Consider the following 22395-nt stretch of genomic DNA (forward strand, 5'->3'; position numbering starts at 1 on the left):
CATAGAGTGAAATTCCTGACTTGTTTCAGCTCTTTCAGTATTCAGTGTGCAACTCCAGTTCAATTAAACCTCTGTTTATAATGAAGATTTCCTGTGAAAAAACTAGAGTCTCATCAGAGGGTTTCACTGCACACAGATATTGTATTTTCACTCATATTGATACACTGTAGGCATTTTAATTTAGATTTGTGACAGTTGGATATATGTTTCTTACACAGGGCATTGTACCTTGAATACTTGCATTTCTTCAAGAATCACTTCTTCCATTGATTCTGTGTCCTGGTTGTAAATTGTAATGACTTTCAACACCATCCCATTATCTGGAAGCAAATAGAAAACACCCTATAATTCATAACTGGTAGTAATATTAATTTGTCAGTTGACGAAGATCAAAATAACTTCTTTAAACTGATATTGAATAAAAACCTACCAAACTTGGAAATATATTTCATATTATTAGTTCTTTTATTATCCACTTTGGTTTTGAATCTTGAACATAAAAATACATGTGACATCCAATTAGGAAATGGAGGCCTAAATCTTCAAAGGTATTCAGGTTCCTAACTCCCACTGAGTTCAATGGGAGCTAGGTGCCTAAATGTCTTTAAGGATCTGAGATCTTTAAGGGCCTGAGATCTTTAAGGGTTAAGTCATTTGATCAAGACCACCCAGCAAGTAAGTAGCAGAGTCAGGAACACAGTTGAGGTTGCCCTGTCTCTCGGTTCCGTGGTCAATCCACTATACGATACTGCCTCCCACTGCAGTTGTGTTACAATAAATTAACACATTGGAATAACTGTTGGTCTCCCTCTGCTTCATTTTGTCTTGCTGCCTGTTATTAAAGATCCCTTATTTTTCCGAGGCTGCGAGTTTGTCATCAGCAGCGGCAATTGCTGCTTCCTGTCTCCTGTTATTCTCACTCATCTCTGATTTACAGGAGAAAGAAATTAACCAGAGAGGCACCAGGGGAAAAGAAAAAGTTCAGGGAGAGATAAAGGAGATGCACATAAAAAGGAGCCATTCAAGTAGGCTCCAACACCTCTCCTCAAAGAAAAAATGGATCAAAGAGGTCCATTTTTTGAGGGAACAGTTAAAAGGAATTACTGCCCGGAGCTCAGATTTTCATAACTAAGTTCCTCTGTGAATCCAGCTGACAAGCATGTTGTGGAACGTTAACCCTGAAGTTTAGACTTCCTCTTTGATAAGCCATTCAAACAACTCAATTCATAGTTAGACCACATGAACACTTCAGGTGTTGGATCCAGATAGAGGAAGATTGACCCTTTCCTGAAAAATAATACCAAGGGCACCCCTGAATTTTTTGCCAGAGTAAACACTGCATGATTGGGCTCAAAGTTGCCGAACTCAAGATTGCTATGCTGAAAATTCTTTTCGCCAAAGAACAAATTATAAAGAGAAGAATAAGCTGCAGTTAGGCGCCAGTCCAGCAGAGCACTTAAGCACCTACTTAACTATGGTGAGTGGCTCTGCTGGCTACAGCTTTTCTTTTGCTTGATCAGAGACCTATTTGCTTTTCTGAACATGCAAGTTTTACTATATATACACAAGTGTAAAGCATAAAATATACAGTCAATGTTATGAAATCCAGCACAGACACATACATGACAAGGAACATGGCATGTGATTAATTTCACCACATACTGGAACCAAAATGTAAAAGTTTAGAAAACAGTATTAATGTAAAGCACACACTGCTATTCTACAAGCACACTTCTTTTGTATCCTTTGAACAGTGAAATATGCTTTCCATCTAAATTTAATTAGTTAAAAGATAGCTTGCACTAAATGCTTTTTGGCAAACTGGCCATTAGTGCCTGTGGCAAGTAATCCCTGTTGCTATGATAAAATTTAGAAGTATGAATCTTTCAATCATTTCCAGACAAGTTCGATATTGCAAAGATTCAAGTCTATTTCCAGGCCTTATTTACGTTTTCTTAAGTTCCGAAAAACAGTTAGGCATTAAACGATGTTAACATTCTGTGTGCCTGCCCAGACTTCGAAATATGAAAGCTTGTGACATATTTGACCTTTTCCAAAGTTGTTTTGCTAAAAAAAAAGGTATTTTGAGAAATCAAAATGTATTAGGGATGTCTGAAAACTTGGCAGAATTCTCAGACTTTTTGCAGCTTATTTTTGAATTGCAGGATGGGGCAATCCCTTCTTCCAATGACAAGCTCCTGGTACTGCATCACAGTGTAGGTCTAAAAACTGACTGCTTCTATTAACACCAGCCTCTAGACGTGTGGTCCCCAGAGTAAGTAATAAAGCCAGCAGCTTGCACTGACTTTTTTAAAAATCAGACAACTTATTTTAATATCTTCTGAATCTGGGTCTCAGGTGTGGCACTGAACTGTGATCACTGGGAATTGCACTTTTGAAAAATCAGCTCCCTTTGCAGGAACTGTATTTTAGGCTCCCATTCTTAAAAACCTAGGCTCCAGTTTTTAATTCTTTTTTTCCAGCCCTTGTTATTTTTATTTCTGCCACAGGTCTGCTCAATGACCTTAGATAAATTGCTGCCTCAGATTCTCCAGTGGTGAAACGGGGACTTGTAATCTCTCCTTGCATTTGGTGCTCTACAGATAAAACGTGCTATGGAAATGTTGAGTATGATTATTTATTAGGATTGTGGTTTCACCTTGATGCCTGTCAAACAGAAACAGCTTAATCTTGGAGAGGTGTCATAGGTTTGTTGAAAGTGGGAGGAAAAAAGATAAGATACCATCTTTTTTATTTACCTGTGCCAATAAACAAGACATCGTATTGCCCATCTTCAGCTTCCACTCTATCCACCGATATTTGTTTTAGGTTGTACTTGCCATCGGTTTTCACAAGTATTGGCCTTTTATGAACAGGTTTGATGGGCTGATACATCAGTGGGTGGCTCCTTGCAAAACGGACAGCTTCGTCAGGATAGTCTTTGGTGGTACCATACAGACCGCCATTGACTTTGCTGGCACACTGTAAAAACATGTGATAGGCTGGTTATACACATGGATTTTTTTTAATGCTGGCATAGATGATATATGGTATAGGCCTCATTCTCAAGGATGCTGACTCTCCACAGCTCCCAGGAGAAGAAAAGGCATGGGCCTTTGAGGGATTAGGGAATAAAGGGGGCATGAAAGAAGATGGAACTGCTGGAGGGCAAAGTCCGAGCAGTAGACAGTGGGTGACTAGCAATGAGAAGGAAGCAGGGGCAAAGATCTGCTAATGAGCTGAGTCTTTGCTCAAACAGAACTCTGGCTGAAGTCAACAGGAGTTTATTTAGTTCTTATTAAGGAAAAGACATTCTAGTTTGGTCCCAAATGTATACCGAGGGCGAGATTCTGCTTTTAATTACGAGAGCTTGAATTTGACCACAGTATGTATCTATCTACATATGTGGGTGTACACCCATATAGCACACACGTACATATACACACATGCACGTGTGTGTGTATATAAATATGTGTGCATGCATGCACACATATACTTACACAAAGGCAGTTTTCCAACCAGCGTTAAGGCCTCTCATAACGTATTACAGAAATAAATTAGCTCCATGTCTCTAATACATTAGCAGTAGAGCTGATCAGGATTTTTTCAGACATGGGATATGTCTATGCAGCAAAAGCTGAGCACAGGCTAGCCTCCTTGGGCTAGCTTGAATCCAGCTAAAATGGGTAACAACAGCAGAAACAATGCAGCACAGGCTTCAGACTCTGCAGGCTAGTGAGCCGAAGATATACCCAGGATTCATGCAGGGCTTCTACTGACTGTGCTGAGCTGTCTTTAATGCAGTTGTTACTGAGTTAGCTGGATTCAAACTAGCTCGGGTAGGCTAGCCCATTTTCAGGCATACCCAGAGAGGTTTATTTTATTGGAAAAATGGCTTTTTTTGTAAAAAGATTTTTTTGATGAAAAATTTACATGATCAACATTTTTAGTTTTTCACAAAAAGTGTAGTGCCTCTTTTCCCCTCAAATTTTGATTGAAAATGTTATCAGAATGGTTCTCGGCTTTTTTTCATTAATCGTAAGACAGTAGGAAGAAAGAAGTTTTCTACTCAGTACAGCCAGCCATGTAAAATGAGCAAAACAGCAACATTTGGTATCAATCTATAGTTTAATTTTGATTGCAAAACGTACCATAATAGGAAATTAAGCACATTTAAAAATGAATCCCACAGCACCAGCAGTAATTCTTCATCTCAAGATGCTTAGTGGTATTGCATTTAATTCTCATTTCTACTTCATAATGACAGTATTATATATCACAGGTTAGCCTGAAATACCAATGTTTGCTTTGATCAGTCTACCATTTGGCAAAGCACACTATAAGTCAGTGATTGAAGTGAATTTACTGATTAGGTTAAATTTATTTGTAGGGCTAAACTGTGGCATTATCCATAAAAGTTAATTTTTAAATATTATGTAAAAAAACAGGATAATGTCCCCTGACTTGACATAGATTCTTCATTTCAAATTTGCCTCATGATCTCTAATTGAAACCGTTCATGAGCAAGCTGGAAATATTTCAGTAACATTCACTTCCTCCCAATCTCCACATGACAGTGTGGTTTTCAGAAGCATTTCAAGAAAAGCCACAGTAGCAGGCTCTCCCTATTTAAATTGTATTTTCAATCAATAAAATGAAATAAAACCCTCTTAATGTTTACTGGAAATGGTCATTTTAAACTTGCAGCCAACTATAATTGACAATAACAAGCTCCTGCACTTGTCAAAGCGGGAGCTGTTTGTTTCCACTTATGGGGGTTGGCTCCATGAATGCTCAGTGTTGACTTTGAAGTAATTGTCTAATCAGCCTAGGGATGGCGTTTCACCAGCTGTTTGTAATAAAGGGAAAGGTTTGGGGTTTTTCAGACAAGCTGAACCTCCGTTTTCCCTAGATTGAACAGCACATCGAGTAGCATTGCCAAGTTCCGTTGCAAAGTTCCAACTCGAGAGATTTGATCAAAACGATCCTTTGCAGGCTTTTATTTTTGAATTAAAAACAATAAAAAAACTCTAGAAAGGAATTGGTAGATGCAGCTGCCTCTAAAGTTTCCCTTCAACATCATTTCTGAGGAAGCTGGTCTTGTTTTCAGAAGCACCACAGTAAAAATACACTAGATGTGACAAAGGAGTAGTAGCCTGATTACTCACATGACCAAAGCAATACTTCCAGCAGACATTACAGACTCTAGAGTCTGCCAGAACCAGTCTAGCTCTACCAAATATGTGAGCTCTGGGTTTGTGTGATTTAAAACTGCTCTTCTCCCCCAATTTATAGACTCCACCTAGTCTCATCCAACAGCCAACATCGATAGACGTTGATTCATAGAGGTGAGCAAGATCTGTCACTTTCTTTTAAAAAGAAAAGGAGTACTTGTGGCACCTTAGAGACTAACAAATTTATTAGAGCATAAGCCTTCGTGAGCTATGAAAGCTTATGCTCAAATAAATTTGTTAGTCTCTAAGGTGCCACAAGTACTCCTTTTCTTTTTACGGAAACAGACAAACATGGCCGCTACTCTGTAACCTGTCACTTTCTTCTGTCACTATTGCTCTCAGAATTAACTAAACATGGAGAAGGCACTGGGCTCATTGCAACCAACATCTTTCCAAGAAGTGGCACCACCAACACGGCACTCCTGAAAGTCGGGTCCCCACACCCAAACTCAGAGGGCCGGTGCCTGGTCCATGCAAAAGTCCCTTTGTTCTACTGAAGCAACACCAGATGACTCTAAAGCTGCCCTAAATCTCAGTCAAGAATGGCTGAATCTTCAGCTAGCATAAAGCTAGCATAGCCAGCTGATCCAGGACCCATAACACCCTCAAGCATAGGAAGGCAACATGATTCAGTGAACTGGGACTCAGGGTTCAGGCTCTGTCACTCACATGCTTCACCTTGACCTCTCTATCCCTCTCTTTCTGCTCCCACCCTTTGTTTATCTTCTCTATTTAAACTGTTAGCTCTTAAGGTCCAGGGACTGAGCTTTACTCTCTGTTTGCATAGTTTCTAGCACAATGGAGCGATTCAGAGTCCCGAGGAAGACAGTGTCGTTGACAGAAGAACTTTAATGGAATTGAACTCTGTGCCTGAGTCAAATGACAGATACATGGCATTGTTTCCTGTCTCTATGGGAGTTCAGCAAGGCTGCATTATGTCACCATTGTTCAGCATCCATATTGACTGATTGCTGGATAAGCTTGAGGAAGCAGCCACTAGTGGCATTCACCTGAAGATCATTCTATTTTGAGATCTCAAATACACCAATGCCATTGTCTTGTTCGCTCAGTTTGGTGAATTGCTGCAGCTGGTGTCCAATCTGGTAGAGCAAAAAGTAGATGGAAGCAGTCAAATACATGGGCAGAGTCACAGACAGGGCTGGAGGATGCTCAAAAGCATGCACAGAACAGCAGTTGCTGCCTTGTTTCAGGGCCTTCAGCTTACTTTGCTTGCTGTGAAGCTGAGGATTTATGGAACCACAATTATACCAACTTTATCGTATGGCAATGAAACATGGGCACTGGGGAAGGCTGAAGAACCCCAGACTGATATTTTTGATTCCCATCATCTTCGTCAGCTGCTCCATATCAAGTGGCAAGAGAAGATTAGAAATATTCAGGATATTCAAAGTCAAACCCCTCCATCAGCACTGATTTGGTTTGGACGACTTTCTTAATATAGACATATTATTGGAATGGAAGACCAACAAATTCTGAAGCATGCATACCAAGGAATGCTGCTACGTGTCCAACAATCACATGGTTGCCAAAAGCTTGGGTGGTGCGATAAGACTGCCAGTGATGGACATAAACTGAATATACCATTAGACTACTGTAAGCACCTTGCCAGAGACTGATCCAGGTGCCACTGAATTTGCAAGTTGGCAATGTCCCTTTCGTGATGATGATAGCACAATCATCTTGGGGTCTTGGTTGGGGCCTCTAGATGCTATGAAGAATAGGGGCATGATATGGGTGTCAAGTTGGAATAGCACACAGCTCCTTTACCGGTCTCCCCATCAACTGGGATGAATTTGGTTCCTGTGTAGCAGAGGATTTAGCACACTGTTTTGTCCTTCTTACCAGAAAGTTCCATTTAATGGCTCAGTGCTAGTGACTTGCTCAGAAAAAAAGAAAACTCAGACATTCAGATTTGTTTAAAAAGATTTCCTAACAGAAATGTAGAGACTAATGTGGAAATCCTCATTCAGTTTTACTCAGTCCTTGCTCTGGGATAGGGGGGATTTGCTTCCTGAAAAAGGAATGAATACAGACTTGCAGAATAGTTGAAAAGAATCTAATCTTTGTAAAGTAATCAACCATTCTGCAATCTGTTTCTGGTGCATCCTCACTTCCTCTTATTTTGTCAGATCCAATAACTGGCATAGCAGTCTCATAGAAAGTATTACATTGGGAGATGATTACTTCAGTTTCCTTCCACCTCCTAGCTGAAAATTAGGCATTTTACTTGCCAGTCTTTTTATCCTGATTCAGCACCAATAGCTGAAGTTTGTCTCCAGCTTGTCCCCACATCCACAAAGGAACAAAAAGCCCTGTGACATCAAGATGGTGTAAATCTCATTTACACTGTTCAAATCCCAGACAATCTCTTTAGGGAAATATATTCTATTGTATTTTGGTTTGTGACTCCTACTCCAAAAGAAGCTGCAGAAGCCAACAGTCATTTTAAATGAGACCGGATGGTGAATTTGAGATTACACTGTAGGGAATGAAGCTGCATTGGTATGGACTAGATAAGCTAATTGGCCTTTCTACCTCTCATTTCTGTGATTCTGTGATAAATGGATTGCACACAAAGTTTGTTTTTGAATATGATTGTTTTTAGTATAAAGCTTAATACTGACTCAGATAGCAAAGCAAAAGCAATACCATGAGTAATGAACCAGCAAACTGTTTACTCCACTGGTAAACTCAGGAGACCAAACCCTTAGCCAATTAAAAGATAAAGGGGTGACATTTCAAAGCAGCATGTGTGTAGCATGCTGTAGCTCACGAAAGCTTATGCTCAAATAAATTTGTTAGTCTCTAAGGTGCCACAAGTCCTCCTTTTCTTTTAGCTAAACATGTTACATATGTAAATGGGCCTCACACAGCCAAATATCTGCATGAGGCTGACATTTTACAGGAAAGGCTTGTTGAGCCTAACAAAATTGCAGCTGGTAATAATACCTTGTACAGCTAATTAGTTACACAGAAGATGACTGTGGGGAAGGAGCTGTATGGGGAGAGGAAAAAATCTGGGGTCTGACTCTCCTCTCATTCACAACAGCTTTACGTGGTTCAATTCCTTTGACTTCAACACAGTTACTCCTGATTTACATCAGAGGAAGTGAGAGGAGAATCAGGCATTCTTGACCCTGGGCCTGATCCTGTGAGGTACTAACAAACTCTTGAGAGGTACTGTGCACCCTTGGCTACCATTGGTATCCATGGAATGTGAATGTGCTGAGAACCTTTTTAAAAGCATCGAAGCCCATGTGGCAAGTAAGAATAGTGGTGTTTAGATCCCATGGTGATGGGAGCCTTAGAGACATCGAAAATGAGAGACAGACATTCAGAGGGAGCCTGAGAGAGGGATGCTGGTTCATGCCTGTGAAGAAGCACCATCATAGAAATTCTTCCCCTCTTTCTATGCAAGGAATGTGTAAGTGATCCCTGTCAGAAATCTGGCAATACACCAAATAAAAACTCATATGCCAGGCACAAACAACTGTGCAGATGCCAGCTCCTGTATACTGGCAAAATATGCCATGGGAAAAAGGCCAGCTCTATTATGTTTGCAGAGTATGCCCCAGGGTTTCCTTTTCACTTAGTGTGCATTGGTACTAAGATCCAGTTCTGGGAAAAGTCATAACAAAGTCGAGAAAGAAGCACATTCATGTTCTTGTTGCAACTCTGTTCTTCACAAATTTGTAAAAAAAAAAAATATTTATTTATTTTCTCCATGTTGGCAAAATTGGCAAATCGTTGGAATCGTCTGGCAAATGGAATGGAAAGCAGGATGCTCAGAAGAAGGTATAGAAAGTGGGAACTGGTTCAGATCAAATCTATCCATCCATCTGCAGGGTCCTGGCAGACATACATATTAAGGCCAGAAGGGACCATTGTGATAGTCTGGTAATATGTATGTCTGCCAGGATCCGTAGGGTCCTGGCAGACATACTTATTAAGGTCAGAAGGGACCATTGTGATAGTCTGGTTGGACCTTCTGCATAACAGAGGCTATGGGATTTCACCCCAATAATTTCTGCATCAAAAATAAATTCTGGTTGAGCTACAACATATCTTTTGGAAAGACACCCAATCCTGATTTAAAGACTTAAATTGATGGAGAATCCACCACATCCCTAGGTAAATGGTTCCAATGATTAATTACCCTCACTGTTAAAAATCTGCACCTTATTCCTAGTTAGAGCATTTACCTATATTATTGGAATTAAGAACCATTTGATCCTTTGAGCAAAACCTGCATCAAATTGAATGAGAACTTTGAAGTAAGATTCAAAACAGTGGATTAACTTTTTTGGTTTAACATTTTATATAGCCTAGATGATTCTGCTATAAGGTGGGTGCACAACTGGTTGGAAAACTATACTCAGAGAGTAGTTATCAGTGGTTCACAGTCAAGATGGAAGGGCATATCAAGTGGGGTCACTCAGGGATCTGACCTGCCTCTGGTTCTATTCAATATCTTCATAAATGATTTGGACAATGGCATAGAAAGTACACTTATAAAGTTTGCGGATGGTACCAAGGAGGGATTTCAAGTGGTTTGGAAAACAAGATTAGAATTCAAAATGATCTTGACAAAGTGGAGAAATGGTCTGAATTAAATAGGATGAAATTCAATAAGGACAAATGCAAAGTACACTTAGGAAGGAATAATCAATTGTACAAATACAAAATCGGAAATGACTGCCTTGGAAGGAGTATTGCAGAAAAGGATTTGAGGATTATAGTGGATCACAAACTATATATGAGTCAACAATGTAAAACTGTTGCAAAAAAAGCAGACATAATTCTGGCATGTAGTAGCAGGTGAGTTTTAAGCAAGAAACAAGAAATAATTCTTCCATTCTACTCAGAATTGATAAGGCCTCAGCTGGAGTACTGTGTCCAGTTCTGAACATTACACTTCAGGAAAGATGTGGACAAATTGGAGAGAGTCCAGAGGAGAGCAACAAAAATGATTAAAGGTCTAGAAAACATGTGAGGAAAGATTGAAACGACTGGGTTTGTTTAATCTGGAGAAGTAAAGACTGAACGGGACGTGATATTAATGGGCTAAAACTGCAGCAAGAAAGATTTAGGTTTGAAATAAGGGAAAACTTCTTAATTTTTAGGGTAGTTAAGCACTGGAACAAATTACTTGGGAGGCTGAGGAATATCCATCATTGGAGATTTTTAAGAGCAGGTTAGACAAACAGCTCTCAGGGATTGTCTAGATAATACTTAGTCCTGCCTCAGTGCAGGAGACTGGACTAGATGACCTATGAAGGTCCCTTTCAGTCCTATGTTTCTATAATTTTTTTGCTCTGAACATTTTCCTGTTCCATTGCATATCCTGGTCCTGGCAGGGGCCAGAAAAGAGATAGTGAAATACCTTGAGAAAGCATGGTTTCATGCTATTCCCAGATGACTAAAACCAGAAATCACTGGAGATATTGCAAAAAAGTCAGTTACCACTTCAATTTATTTTTTGCCCCCCAAAACCACCAAAACATGCAATCTTTGTAGACAGAGTCATGAGGTGATAACTGGGGTCTAATCCAAAGCCCCCTGAGCCCCTAGGGATCTAACTCTCATTGTTTTACTTTGGGTAAAATATATTGTTGATAGCCTTGATAATTTACTGCTAGAATCATTCCATCCGTTTTCAATAGCATCATATTGATATCAAATACTCATTATCACAATTCTGGACATTATGATATTTGTCCACCATGACCTGTTTATTTTATTTTCTTTCCAACTTGAATTCGACTGACATCACAACAGAAAATAGGGTTTCTCGTGTACCTACCGAGCCAGGCCTGGGGTAAGGTACTTTTCCTTCATACAGAGACCAATGGTATTCAGGTCCTTCTTTATGAGCGTACGGTCCATTGAAGGCTGCTCGGATGCTAGGTATATGATAGACACATATAGCATATCCTCTAAAAATATTGCTATAAAATAAAAATCAAAGATGTTAAAGCAAAGATTGTAGCTGTAGTGTACAGTTTGGTGGTTGAATTAATCATACTAATAGAACTTATTACATAAATGTCATACCCTGTGAATGTATTAATAATGAGTACTCATGAAATCTAGATTCAGCAAGATATTTTAAAAATATGTCTATGTTTAAACATGTGATTGGTCCCATTGAGTTTAATGGGACTGATTACGTTATCTCAGGTACTAACATGGCCTCCATCGTTATCATAGTATCTGAATGCTTCACAATTTTTAATGTATTTAGTCTCCCAACACCTCTGAGGTAGAGAAGTGCTATCGTCTCTATTTTACAGATGCAAAATTAAGTCACAGAGATAAGTGACTTGCTCAAAGTCACACAAGAAGTCCATGGAAGAACAGGGAACTGAACCTCAGTCTCCCACCTTCTAGACGAGGGTCCCTAAGCTCTAGACCATCCTTCTACTCATAGCCTTTCTCTATTCATTTGTATAATTTCTTGCTAGTCAGGACCTATGGGAATGATACAACACCACCTAAAGTCAATTTGAGTCCTTCTATTGACTTCAGTGGACAATAGATTAGGCCACGGGTTGGCAACCTTCGGCATGCAGCCCATCAGGGTAATCTGCTGGCGGGCCGCGAGACATCTTGTTTAAATTGACCGTCTGCAGGAACGGCCCGCCGCAGCTCCCATTGGCCGGGAACGGTGAACTGCGGCCACTGGGAGCTGCAGGGAGGAGGGGCATGCCTGCAGATGGTCAATGTAAACAAAATGTCTTGTGGCCCGCCAGTGGACTACCCTGATGGGCCGCATGCTGAAGGTTGCTGACCCCTCGATTAGGCTCTAAGTGAAGCTATGTATTTTCACTTTATATACTAAATTCACTACCCTAAGAAGCAGGGCTGGCCTACAACATTTTGCCACCTGAGGCAGGGAGCTCAAATGATGACCTCATGCCCCCTCGCTTGGGCCAAAACTTTGAAACTCTGGGTCCTAGTGGTGCCCCCCCCCCCAACACAGTCTGGCACCTGAGGCGGCCGCCTCAGTTCACCTCATGGTAAGGCCAGCCCTGCTCAGCAGCTGCATTATTGAGGGTGAGGGGAAAGGGCATGTATAGCATCAGAATTAAATTGATCAGTTATACAATGTGTATCAGCTATATGATATTTATTACACAACTGACATCTTCCTTAATTATAGACTAGTCAAATATGCCTCTATTACTGTCATCTTTCCTAGCTAGTTACCTTGTCGTGTTAAAGAGTCCAAATATCACTGGATTTTTGTTATCCCGAGTTTGTAGCAAAAACACATCCTCTGTAAAAATGAAAACACAATGTTATTTATAGCTCACCTACTTTTCCGAGTCCCAAAGGAGATACAGTTGACTGCTTGTTAACAGTGTAAAGTTATTTCTCGATACACACTACTTAATTTAACACAGCTTTTAAAAACATGATATAAATAAATACAAGTGTAATGGAAGTTAGTCTAGTCTGTAAATATACTTTATATATTATAATATATTTTGAAATATAAAAAACGTGTATTGGAAATATATGGAATATATATACATATATTTGTTGTAATCCAAATATTAGTAGTCACTTTCTGTTAATGATACATGTCCTATATTGAGGGTAAAAAGGGATTAGCAGAGAAGTTCAGATTCTGTACAGTGTGGTGTAACTTTATTTCTGTCCAAGATATTTACCTAATTCATCAAAATATGTATCGATTCCATTCATTCCTGGCACAGAGCAGATCAGTCTGGTTTTGAGGAAAGTGCTCCATTTATTCACCAACATTCGCTGTCCTCCCATATCATTCTGTGTGGAGAGAGAAACAAATAATAAATGTAATTTAGAGGAATGCATCTAGATGAACAATACTCAATGTTGAATTGCGCTCTCATCGTGCCTTTCAATGTCTGAAGCATACAATTTCAAACCGCATTTCTATTATTCCACTTGTGTTATTATTTTGGAGTCAGTCTCTAGTAAAACTGTAGAGATTTATCCAATTTCTCATTAAAAGCTGTGGGTTTGTAAGAATTTTTAATTAAATACTAGGGCTGCAACTAGTTTTACCTGTCCAGCTGTTGTAAACCCTTCTCATTTATTTCTACAGTCGATTAACTCAATAGTCCAAACATTTTAGCTGACTGTATATTTCTATATGAACTGAGTGCAGCGCTGGATCAATAGACTTGGAGACAGAAGCCCCAAATCTGTTTCTGGAACAGGTTCAGACAGGGCTAATTCACGGCAACCTTCCACACAGTGTCCTGCAAATATGTCCCAAGACTGATATCAGGGGTGCCTCCAGAAATTTCTCATCAATCCCAGTCGAACTATCTTCACTGAGGCTGCTGACCCATGCATTGGTGATGTTGAGAATCTGTTTTTCAGTTTGATAACATCCCTATTTAGGATGTTTCATATACGTGACTCTCTTTTAACTAGGTGCTGCATAAGAAATTTTAACAAGCCGTTTGCTGGAGGCTAAGTGTAACATCCTGTGTCTCCTGCTAATAAAGTAGTTTTGCATGTTGTTCCATTTGTATACTGCTCTCTGTACATCCATCAGTCTTCCTTTAGTTATGAAGAATGAATGTGGCTGCCTTCAAAGGCAGATTAGACACTGGGAAATCTGCAGTCTATTCCTGGCTCTGCTACTCATTTGGTGTGTGATCTTGGCAAATCATTTCACCTCTTTTCCTCATTTTCCTCATCTGTGAAATGGGGATTATGCTGTTTACGAGCTCACAGCGGTATTGCAAGGATTAATTAGTTCATATTTAAAAGGCGCTCTCCACATGAAAGACTGGATCTATTGTGATCTGGCTCGTTTTTGCTATTCATGCAAAGAGGCTAGAAACCGGCTGCAAATGAGCAGCAGAATATTCCAATCCAAGGAGAGCTCCCTGCTGGTAATCCTGGGAATACTGTTCCTCCAATCCCTGATGTAGGGGGCACGTTAGGGGCAGGAAGATATGTGCCGACAGCATGTGGCTGAGCTCCCATATCCTCCCATGTATGTAGGGACCATAAAGCATGGTGTTACTTAGAATGGCCTGGCAGCAGCTGTAAGTGGCTTTGGGGCTGGAGCCAACCCCTTATACAGGCAGTTATTCATCCTTCACCTCTTGTTCCGAGGAGAGCTCTGATGCAGGAGAGAATCTGGCTGGGGAAATGCTGTGTGAACATTGAGTGCTAAGTATCATCATTATTATTACCAAACTGTGTCACTTAACTGCAAAAGAACTAGAGATGGGCTTAAACCACAGAACGTGGATCCATGTCTGGATTTTGAACCTCCTCACTCAAGAGTTCAATAGTGTTTGGATGTGGAGGTTCAGCTTCCAGCCCAAAAGTGGGTTAGGATTTTGAACTTCCCAAAACTAGAGGATGGTTAGATGTGGGATTTTTGTTCAGACCCATCTGACGCCCTTCCTCCTCCCCAAATACTAACTGATGGTACATCTGAAGGTAGGAGAATTATGAAAAAGTGAACACACAGTAAGTTGTTCTACTAGAGGATCAGGACAAAAGAATCTCACCGCACACACTCGTCCAACTCTGGCATAAATGGCATGAGCGCCTGTCTCTGCCTCTAACGCTTTTTCAGTAAAGAAGAAATAGACTTTGTTATCATCCCGGTCTTCATTGTCAGGAATCATGTATGAGCCAACAAACTTTGGTTCTTTAAAAAGGAAGAAAAAGAAAAAGAGTTGGCTCAAGTTTATTAAAACATCATAAATATTTTAAAAATCAATTAACCATTTTAATAGAGAACAGGAAAATATAATAAAGGAAGCAGAGATTTTCCAGGGAAAGATCTACCATTTTGGGAGAGGAAATAGAGTAGAAACCTATTTTATTTGGGTGGGTATCTACAGAACATGTGGAAAACATTAGCTTCAAAAATATTTTTATAGCTCCAATTCGCATATCAATACTCTTTTGTATATGTTCAAGGAAAAGATCTCTTTCCCGCCCTGTTCTCTGGGGCTTTTACATTTTAGTTTAAATTAGGCTGAAACTTGGCACTGAGTTTATGTAGCAATCTCTGGCTACATACAAAACAAGCCCAGGAATACCAATTTTGGCTTCAGACAAAGTGCCTTTTACCCAGTGAGATAAAGGTCCAGCTCTGTTCAGCAAACAGAGGTGTGCCTGTAGTTAGAAGGCGCTGAGTGCACCTTTGTTAGGAAACGGTAACCACGTGAAACTTTTCTGGTTTGGGTTTTCATTACTAAGCTGAAATTTGGGTTTGCCCATGTTGTGAACCTTTAACACAAACCTGGGCAGAGTTCTTGTGGGCAGAGTGATTCCTTGTCATCCTAAGTCATTCTGAGAAAGCATTTACAGTTTTCTTCAAAAGCAAGAACAGCATTCATTCCCTTGACATGACCTCTTAAGAAGCTTAGGACCTGACATGATATCATTATAAGATGCTTCTGTAAATATTTCATAAACTTCTGCTCTGATATTGGAGCCATAATGCTGTTTTATGATGTTGCTGTCATTGAGGACTAAGTTGGGGATTTTATTCTAGTTGATTAAAATATAAATATATTAAATATATATTTTAAAATATTTCCCCTTTTCATAATCACAGTGTAAAAACAGAGGAAATTAAAAAACAAAACTATAACCATACCACCATGAAACCTAATTTTAAACAAACAGAGAACATCTCTTAGAGATAAGATCAATTTTGCCTATGTATTGAGTACATCTATTTACCTTTTTAATTATCTCCGACATCATTTATATAGTACTTGCCATTGTAGTACCCAAGTCCGCGATTCAGCAAACTACTCAAGCATGTGTTTAGTCTCATTGGAGTCAAGAGGTTGAAACACATGCTCAAAGTTAAGTACCGGTGCATATTTAAGTGGTTTGGTCAAATGAGGCCTTGTATCTAGGTGGAAAGCCCAACTCAGTAAGTCAATGGCAAAACTCCCATTGATTTCAGTGGGACCAGGATTCACCCCTAGCATCTGAACAAATCACCGCTCTTTTGAGATGCCTCCAATCTACAACCACATTTTAGAGCCAATGAGCCAAATTCACTTGCACTGGCGCAAACAGATCCAAATTGCACTTCCTTGCCTCAGCCTGCCTCTTTGTTCCCCAGCTCTGAGGCCCTCTGGAAAAGGCAGGCAACAGGGCTGTCATCTCCGTCTTCTCTTGGGCTTAAGGTGGAGGCTCCTTAGCTGATGCACTGAATCAGCACATCTAGCCTTCCTAAGCATGCACTCTCCATAGATGACCTGCTGGTTGTGGAATCACATTGTCCACTGTTGGCTGCAAGCATGTGCTGGTGCACTCTTTCAACCTCTTGGGAAGACCTTGTTCTGAAAGGAGCCCTCTCTAAAATTCTGTGCTGGATCCAGTGCGAATCTGGCTCATGACACTGTAGTTCTCATTTCTGATAAACAACAGAGCTCCAAAGATTTCCCTAACTTTATGAACTGTATTCTTTCACTTCCTGTACCTTTCAATAAACGCTCATCGTCAGGTTCAGTTCGAATATGTGGTATACGACCCATAGTACGCAAGACAGCAGCATCTCTCCCCCAGTAGTCATTGTAGAGCCCAGCAAATAGCTCACCCCCTGCAGACCAGACATATTAGTAAACAAGTTAGGGCAATACTGTACTTACTAGATACTCTGGAAGTGGTGATGAAAAAAAAAACCATGATAGACACAACTTGTTAATATTCTCTACAACTTTAGCCAAGAGATTGAGTCAGCCACTGAGTATGTGAGGTTGTGTACGAACTGAGAACATTAGGAAAAAAGCCAACCCATGGGAATGTTTAACGGATGCTGGCCCGTGGCACAATTTTACCCCACAGCCCATAATTGCAAGACATAGGAAAGTTGTAGTTAATACTTTGGACAAGACGATGGTGTTAGAAGCCTGCTGGAAGCCAGCCCAGCTTTTGGAAGGTAGCGAGGAATTCTGCTTTCTCCAACATAGTGCAGGCTTCTCTTTTGTGAGAAAAACATTTTGTTAAAAACTGAAACAACCTCAGGATTAAAAATACCTGATGGGTTTAAATTACAGGAGAAAAAGTTCCCATGCTGTATATGTCTATACTGAGAGTCCAATATATTCATTAGTAAGATTAGCAAAACCAAAGGTTCCACCAGATTCACCATTCCTCATTATATAGAACTCTTAGCTACAGTAAATAAGGAAGAGAAACTGGGTAAGCGATTTGGGGTAGGGACCACTGTTTTGCTTCTGTGTTTGTACAGCACCTAGCACCATGGGGTCCTGGTCTGTGACTGGAGCTCTGAGGTAGTATTGTAATACAAATGATAAATAATAAGAGAGAATAGCATGCTATAGATGCAACTTTTTTTATAAGGTGAAGTTTTTACTGTCTAAAAACAAATTGTGCTCCTCAAAAGGTGCCTACACTTAATTGATCTATGGCCTGATTCATGTCTTATTGAAGTTGATGAAAAGAGTCTTATTGACTTCAGGCCCTTAGAAAAGAAGGACGTTGTTGCGAATATGACACTGGACTAAGATCAGGAGATCTGGGTTTAATTCCTGGTTCTACTACAGTCTTCCTGTGTGACCTTTGGCATTCACTTAATCTGCCTCTGCCTCAGCGCCCCATCCGTACAATGGAGGCAGTCATGTTTCTTTCTCCCACCCACTGTCTGTCTTGTCAATTTAGACCAGAGACGGGAGTCCCTGTGGCCCGCTGCTTCCCGCAGCTCTCATTGGCTGGGAAAGGCGAACTGCGGCCACTGGGAGCAGCGGGGGGGCCGAGCCTGCAGACGGTCAACGTCAGCAAAATGTCTCACAACCTGTAATCAGATTACTCTGATGGGCCTCATGCGGCCCATGGGCCATAGGTTGCCCACCACTGATTTAGACTGAAAGATCTTCACAGCAAGGTCTTACTCTGTGCTGTATAGTGCTTAGAAAAATGGGACAGATTTCAGATGGTGCCTCTAGGTATTACGTAATACACAGATAATATATAAATAAAATAAATAATAATAATAATAATAATTAATAATAAATCTGATTCTGTGACATACTGTGACTTCACTGGGAGCTGAGGCTTCAGTATCAGAGACTAATAAAATGCTTTACCTTATTGTAATCCTATTTCTTGTTCATGGTTGTTTATACCAACTATATTTCTAAGGAAAATGGCGTTAATCTTTTCATTTGCATTCAGAATGTTATTTTAGAACATTATAACCCAATGGAAAGATTGAGATGGGGGAGTCTGGTGGTAGGATATATGCTGAAAGACAGCTGTGAACAGAAATGGGGCCAGATTTTTCAGAAAGAGCTCAGTTCAGGTACCTAAATGAAGTGACCAGATTTTCAGAAGTGCCCAGCGTGTTGAGTGCTGATCACTTTTGAAAATCTGTCCATAAGAGACTTAATGAGAACAGCTAGGTTCTGCTCACTTTGAAGAATCCAACCATTCTCTAGGTGCCTACATGGAAGCTAAGCTGTTTTGAAAACTTTGCCCCTTATGTTTTTAGCTCATAGATTTCTACTTAATAACTATATTAAAATGTAGCACATTTGTCTTTTTCTAAAAGAAAACATATCCAAACATAATTTTTATTTCAAAGTTTTATAAGAGGACGATATCCACCTCTTAATAAATAAATAATAGTCATAGTAGACATAAAAGAGTCAAATTGTTTCAGTGTGTTTTCTTGGGCAAATGTAAATCAGTGAGGGATCTGCAGATGCATCCACATGTTGGGCAGATATGGCCACGTGCTTTTGCCACAGCCTGCTTCTCTTTGGCTTTTTCTGTTGATGTTCTCAATGGCTTTAACTTCAGACCAACAGGTCTGCCGCAATCCTAATCTACCACCAGCAGCAGCTTTCCATGTGTTTGGGTTGGCATGGCCAGCTTTTAGGTGGGCTTTGAGAGTGTTCTTGTATTGTTTTCATTGGCCTCCTAGCATATGTACTCCCATTTTCAACTGTCCATAAAATATGGCTTTGGGGAGTCACACAGCATCCATATGTACGAAGTGACCAGTCCAGTGAAGTTGCAAGGATTAGGGATTCAACATTAGCCATGCAGCACTGGACTGGACTTCAGTGTTTGATATCCGGTCCGACCACTTGCTGTTCCAAGTGAGATGCAGACAGCGCATATGAAAATGCTCAAGTCACATCAAGTGCCTGTTTTAGGGTGTTTCAATAATATACCACTTATGAATCTGAGATTACATTAGCATTTGGTTAGGTTTCATTAAAAAAGTAGCTTGTTATGACCAGTAGATGGCAGCCTTACATTATAAAATAAAACAGCTGCCACAAACTGAACAAACAGAAGGAAGTAAATTATTTCCAGTTCCAAGCTAATCTGTGTGGAGATTTCAGTAACACCATTTCTCGCTCCCTAATCAAAATAAACGTACTGATCAATAACATTTGCTAGTGATTATGGACTTTAATGAAAGCACAAATTTTGCGTGCACATCCCCCTATAGGTGGGGATTATGTTTCTGTTAAGAGTTATATGAGAACTTAATGGTACCATAAGTCGAAATAATGATTCTGAAAAGTTTACAGCAGTCTGGCAGCTGGGGCTGGTTCAGAGACCTCAGCTGATTCAGAACTGAGGGAAGTTTTCCCCTCGGCTTCTCTTCTTGAAGAATGGATATTACCTTATAACAAAAACTGAGTCACCACCATGTAACATATCAGTAAGTGAAATTAAAAAAAACAAAAAACAAAATCCCAGTGGTGCTAAGACAAGAGAGCTTGCCAGTGTCTGAATAATATTCAAAACATTCTTTGCAATATTGATTAATGAACTACACAACCCATATATCGCCTTTCAAACATTCCATCTGACAAATCACAGGCTGCTTCATAGCAGTAAAACTGTGGAAATTTATAATTCAAAACATGATGCTTCTCTGCTTTGAACAAGTTGATTAGCAGGACAGTCAAAACATGGAAAATACCATCAGCTGGAAGAGGGACGTAAATAACCATTTACTGTACTTCTTTTTACCATTTTATTATTTGTATTGCAATAGCACCCACAAGTCCCATGGACCAAACCCCCATTATACTAGGCGCTAGACACACACAGAAATGATATACAGTCCCTGGCCTAAAAAGCTAACAATCTAAGTATAAGACAGTAGCTAACAGGGGAAGTACAAGGAAACAATGAGATTATGCTACGGTCAGCATGACAGGAAGTGGTCTCAGCACAAGAACTTTAACTTGATTCTGCAAACTTTTACCTTTTTGGTATTCATGGATTTTCTGTTTTCTCTCTTGTCCCACTGACATCAATAGGCTTTGTATCAAGCCTTTAAAATCATATTATGGCATCAAAATAAATGGCCAGGTTTTCATATGTACAAAGCACCCTCAAAAATAGATTTAGGTACTGACCTGATGCCTCCAAGTTTGAAATTCTGGCTCAGATTTCTACTTTTTTATCCCCCTGTTGTGAAGATTCCGCTATCACAGTGCATATTAATGTAGTGCTCTCCTATCTCTATCTCAGGGTTTTATACTGCCGCCCAACCACATAGTATGTCAGCACCTTCCATGTAAAATCAATAGCAAAGTCTCTACTGGACTTAGAATCATAGATTCCAAGGCCAGAAGGGATCATAATCTAGTCTGACCTCTTGGATAACACAGGCCATAGAACTTCCCAAAATAATTCCCAGATCATATCTTTTAGAAAAACATCCAATCTTGATTTAAAAACTGTCAATTATGAAAAATCCACCATTACCTTTGGTAAATTATTCCAATAGTTAATTGCCCTCAGTGTTAAAAATTTACTCCCTATTTCCCATCTGAATTTGTCTAGCTTCAACTTCCAGACACTGAATCACGTTATACCTCTCTCTGCTAGTCTGAAGAGCCCACTATGATGTATTTGTTCCTCATGCAGCTACTTATAGACTGTGATCAAGTCACCCCTTAACCTTCGCTTTGTTACGCCAAATAGATTGAGCTCCTAGATTCTATCCCTGTAACACATGGGGCTCTTCTCTGAACCCTCTCCAATTTATCAACATCCTTCTTGAATTGTGGACACCAGAACTGGACACAGCAGTGATCGCACCAGTGCCAAATATGGAAGTAAAATAATCTCTCTAGTCCTACTCAAGATTCCCCTGTTTTGTATCCTAAGATCCACATTAGCCCCTTTGGCCACAGCGTTGCACTGGGAGCTCATGTGCAGCTGATTATCCACCATGACCCCCACATCTTTTTCAGAGTCACTGCATCCCAGGATAGAGTCCCCCATCCTGTAAGTATGGCCTACATTCTTTGTTCCTACATGTATCCATTTACATTTAGCTATTTAAAACACTTCTTGTTTTCTTGCACCCAGCTTACCAAGTGATCCAGATCTCTCAATACCAGTGACTTGTCCTCTTCATTACTTACCATTCCCTCAATTTTTATGTCATCTGCAAACTTTATCAGGGATGAGTTTATTTTTTCTTCTAGGTCACAGATATAAATGTAAAATAGCATAGGGTCAAGAACTAATTCTTGCAGTATCCCACTAGAAACACATCTGCTTGATGATGATTCTCCATTAACAATTACATTTTGAGGCCTGTCAGTTAGTCAGCTTGTAATCGATTTAATTGTGCCATGTTAATTTTATATAGTTCTAGTTTTTAATCAAAACGTTGTGCAGTACCAAGTCAAACTTTGTGCAGTGTCTGTCACTTTTCCCTTTTCAGGGTAAAATCTATGCTTGGGGCAGGATTTGTGTTTTGAGAGAGAGAGAGAGAGAGAGAGAGAGAGAGAGAGAGAGATATTTTATTAATTAAAGAACTGTTAACACTGCCTGCCTTCTCCAGACAAAAATATGGATCCAAGCCTGAAGCCTTTACTTTGCTGAAGTCAATTTGGCAGATTTTGCTTAATAGGTTACAGCATTCCTTCTACATCCCATTAAGTTCAAAGAAAGGTGATCATCAAAGTTTAAGTGGGAGCACAAAAGACAATTCCATGTTTCTCTTTTCTAGGAAAAAAGAATTCAAGAAAATGAAATGCAAACTGAGCCTCCAAAAACAAACAAAAAACAAAAAAAAAATCCACAAAAAACAAAACTTACCTGAATGCAACTTTAAGGTTATACAGAATGAATCACAAATGTCTCAAAA

At 39.8% G+C, this 22395-nt stretch overlaps 1 protein-coding gene across 1 annotated transcript in view; it reads right to left on the reverse strand.

The window, feature by feature from the left end:
- Window positions 1-22395, reverse strand: part of SEMA3E (semaphorin 3E) — a 269325-nt gene that overhangs the window by 17938 nt on the left and 228992 nt on the right. Inside the window, exons 7-13 of the mRNA XM_074942565.1 lie at window positions 16723-16842; window positions 14780-14922; window positions 12932-13046; window positions 12465-12534; window positions 11059-11203; window positions 2760-2982; window positions 229-320 (exon numbers count right to left, since the gene is read on the reverse strand). Coding sequence (XP_074798666.1) covers window positions 229-320; window positions 2760-2982; window positions 11059-11203; window positions 12465-12534; window positions 12932-13046; window positions 14780-14922; window positions 16723-16842 — 908 coding nt within the window. The remainder of the gene's footprint in view (window positions 1-228; window positions 321-2759; window positions 2983-11058; window positions 11204-12464; window positions 12535-12931; window positions 13047-14779; window positions 14923-16722; window positions 16843-22395) is intronic.

The sequence above is a fragment of the Natator depressus genome, chromosome 1 (genome assembly GCF_965152275.1).
Source record: "Natator depressus isolate rNatDep1 chromosome 1, rNatDep2.hap1, whole genome shotgun sequence".
Classification (NCBI taxonomy): domain Eukaryota; kingdom Metazoa; phylum Chordata; order Testudines; family Cheloniidae; genus Natator; species Natator depressus.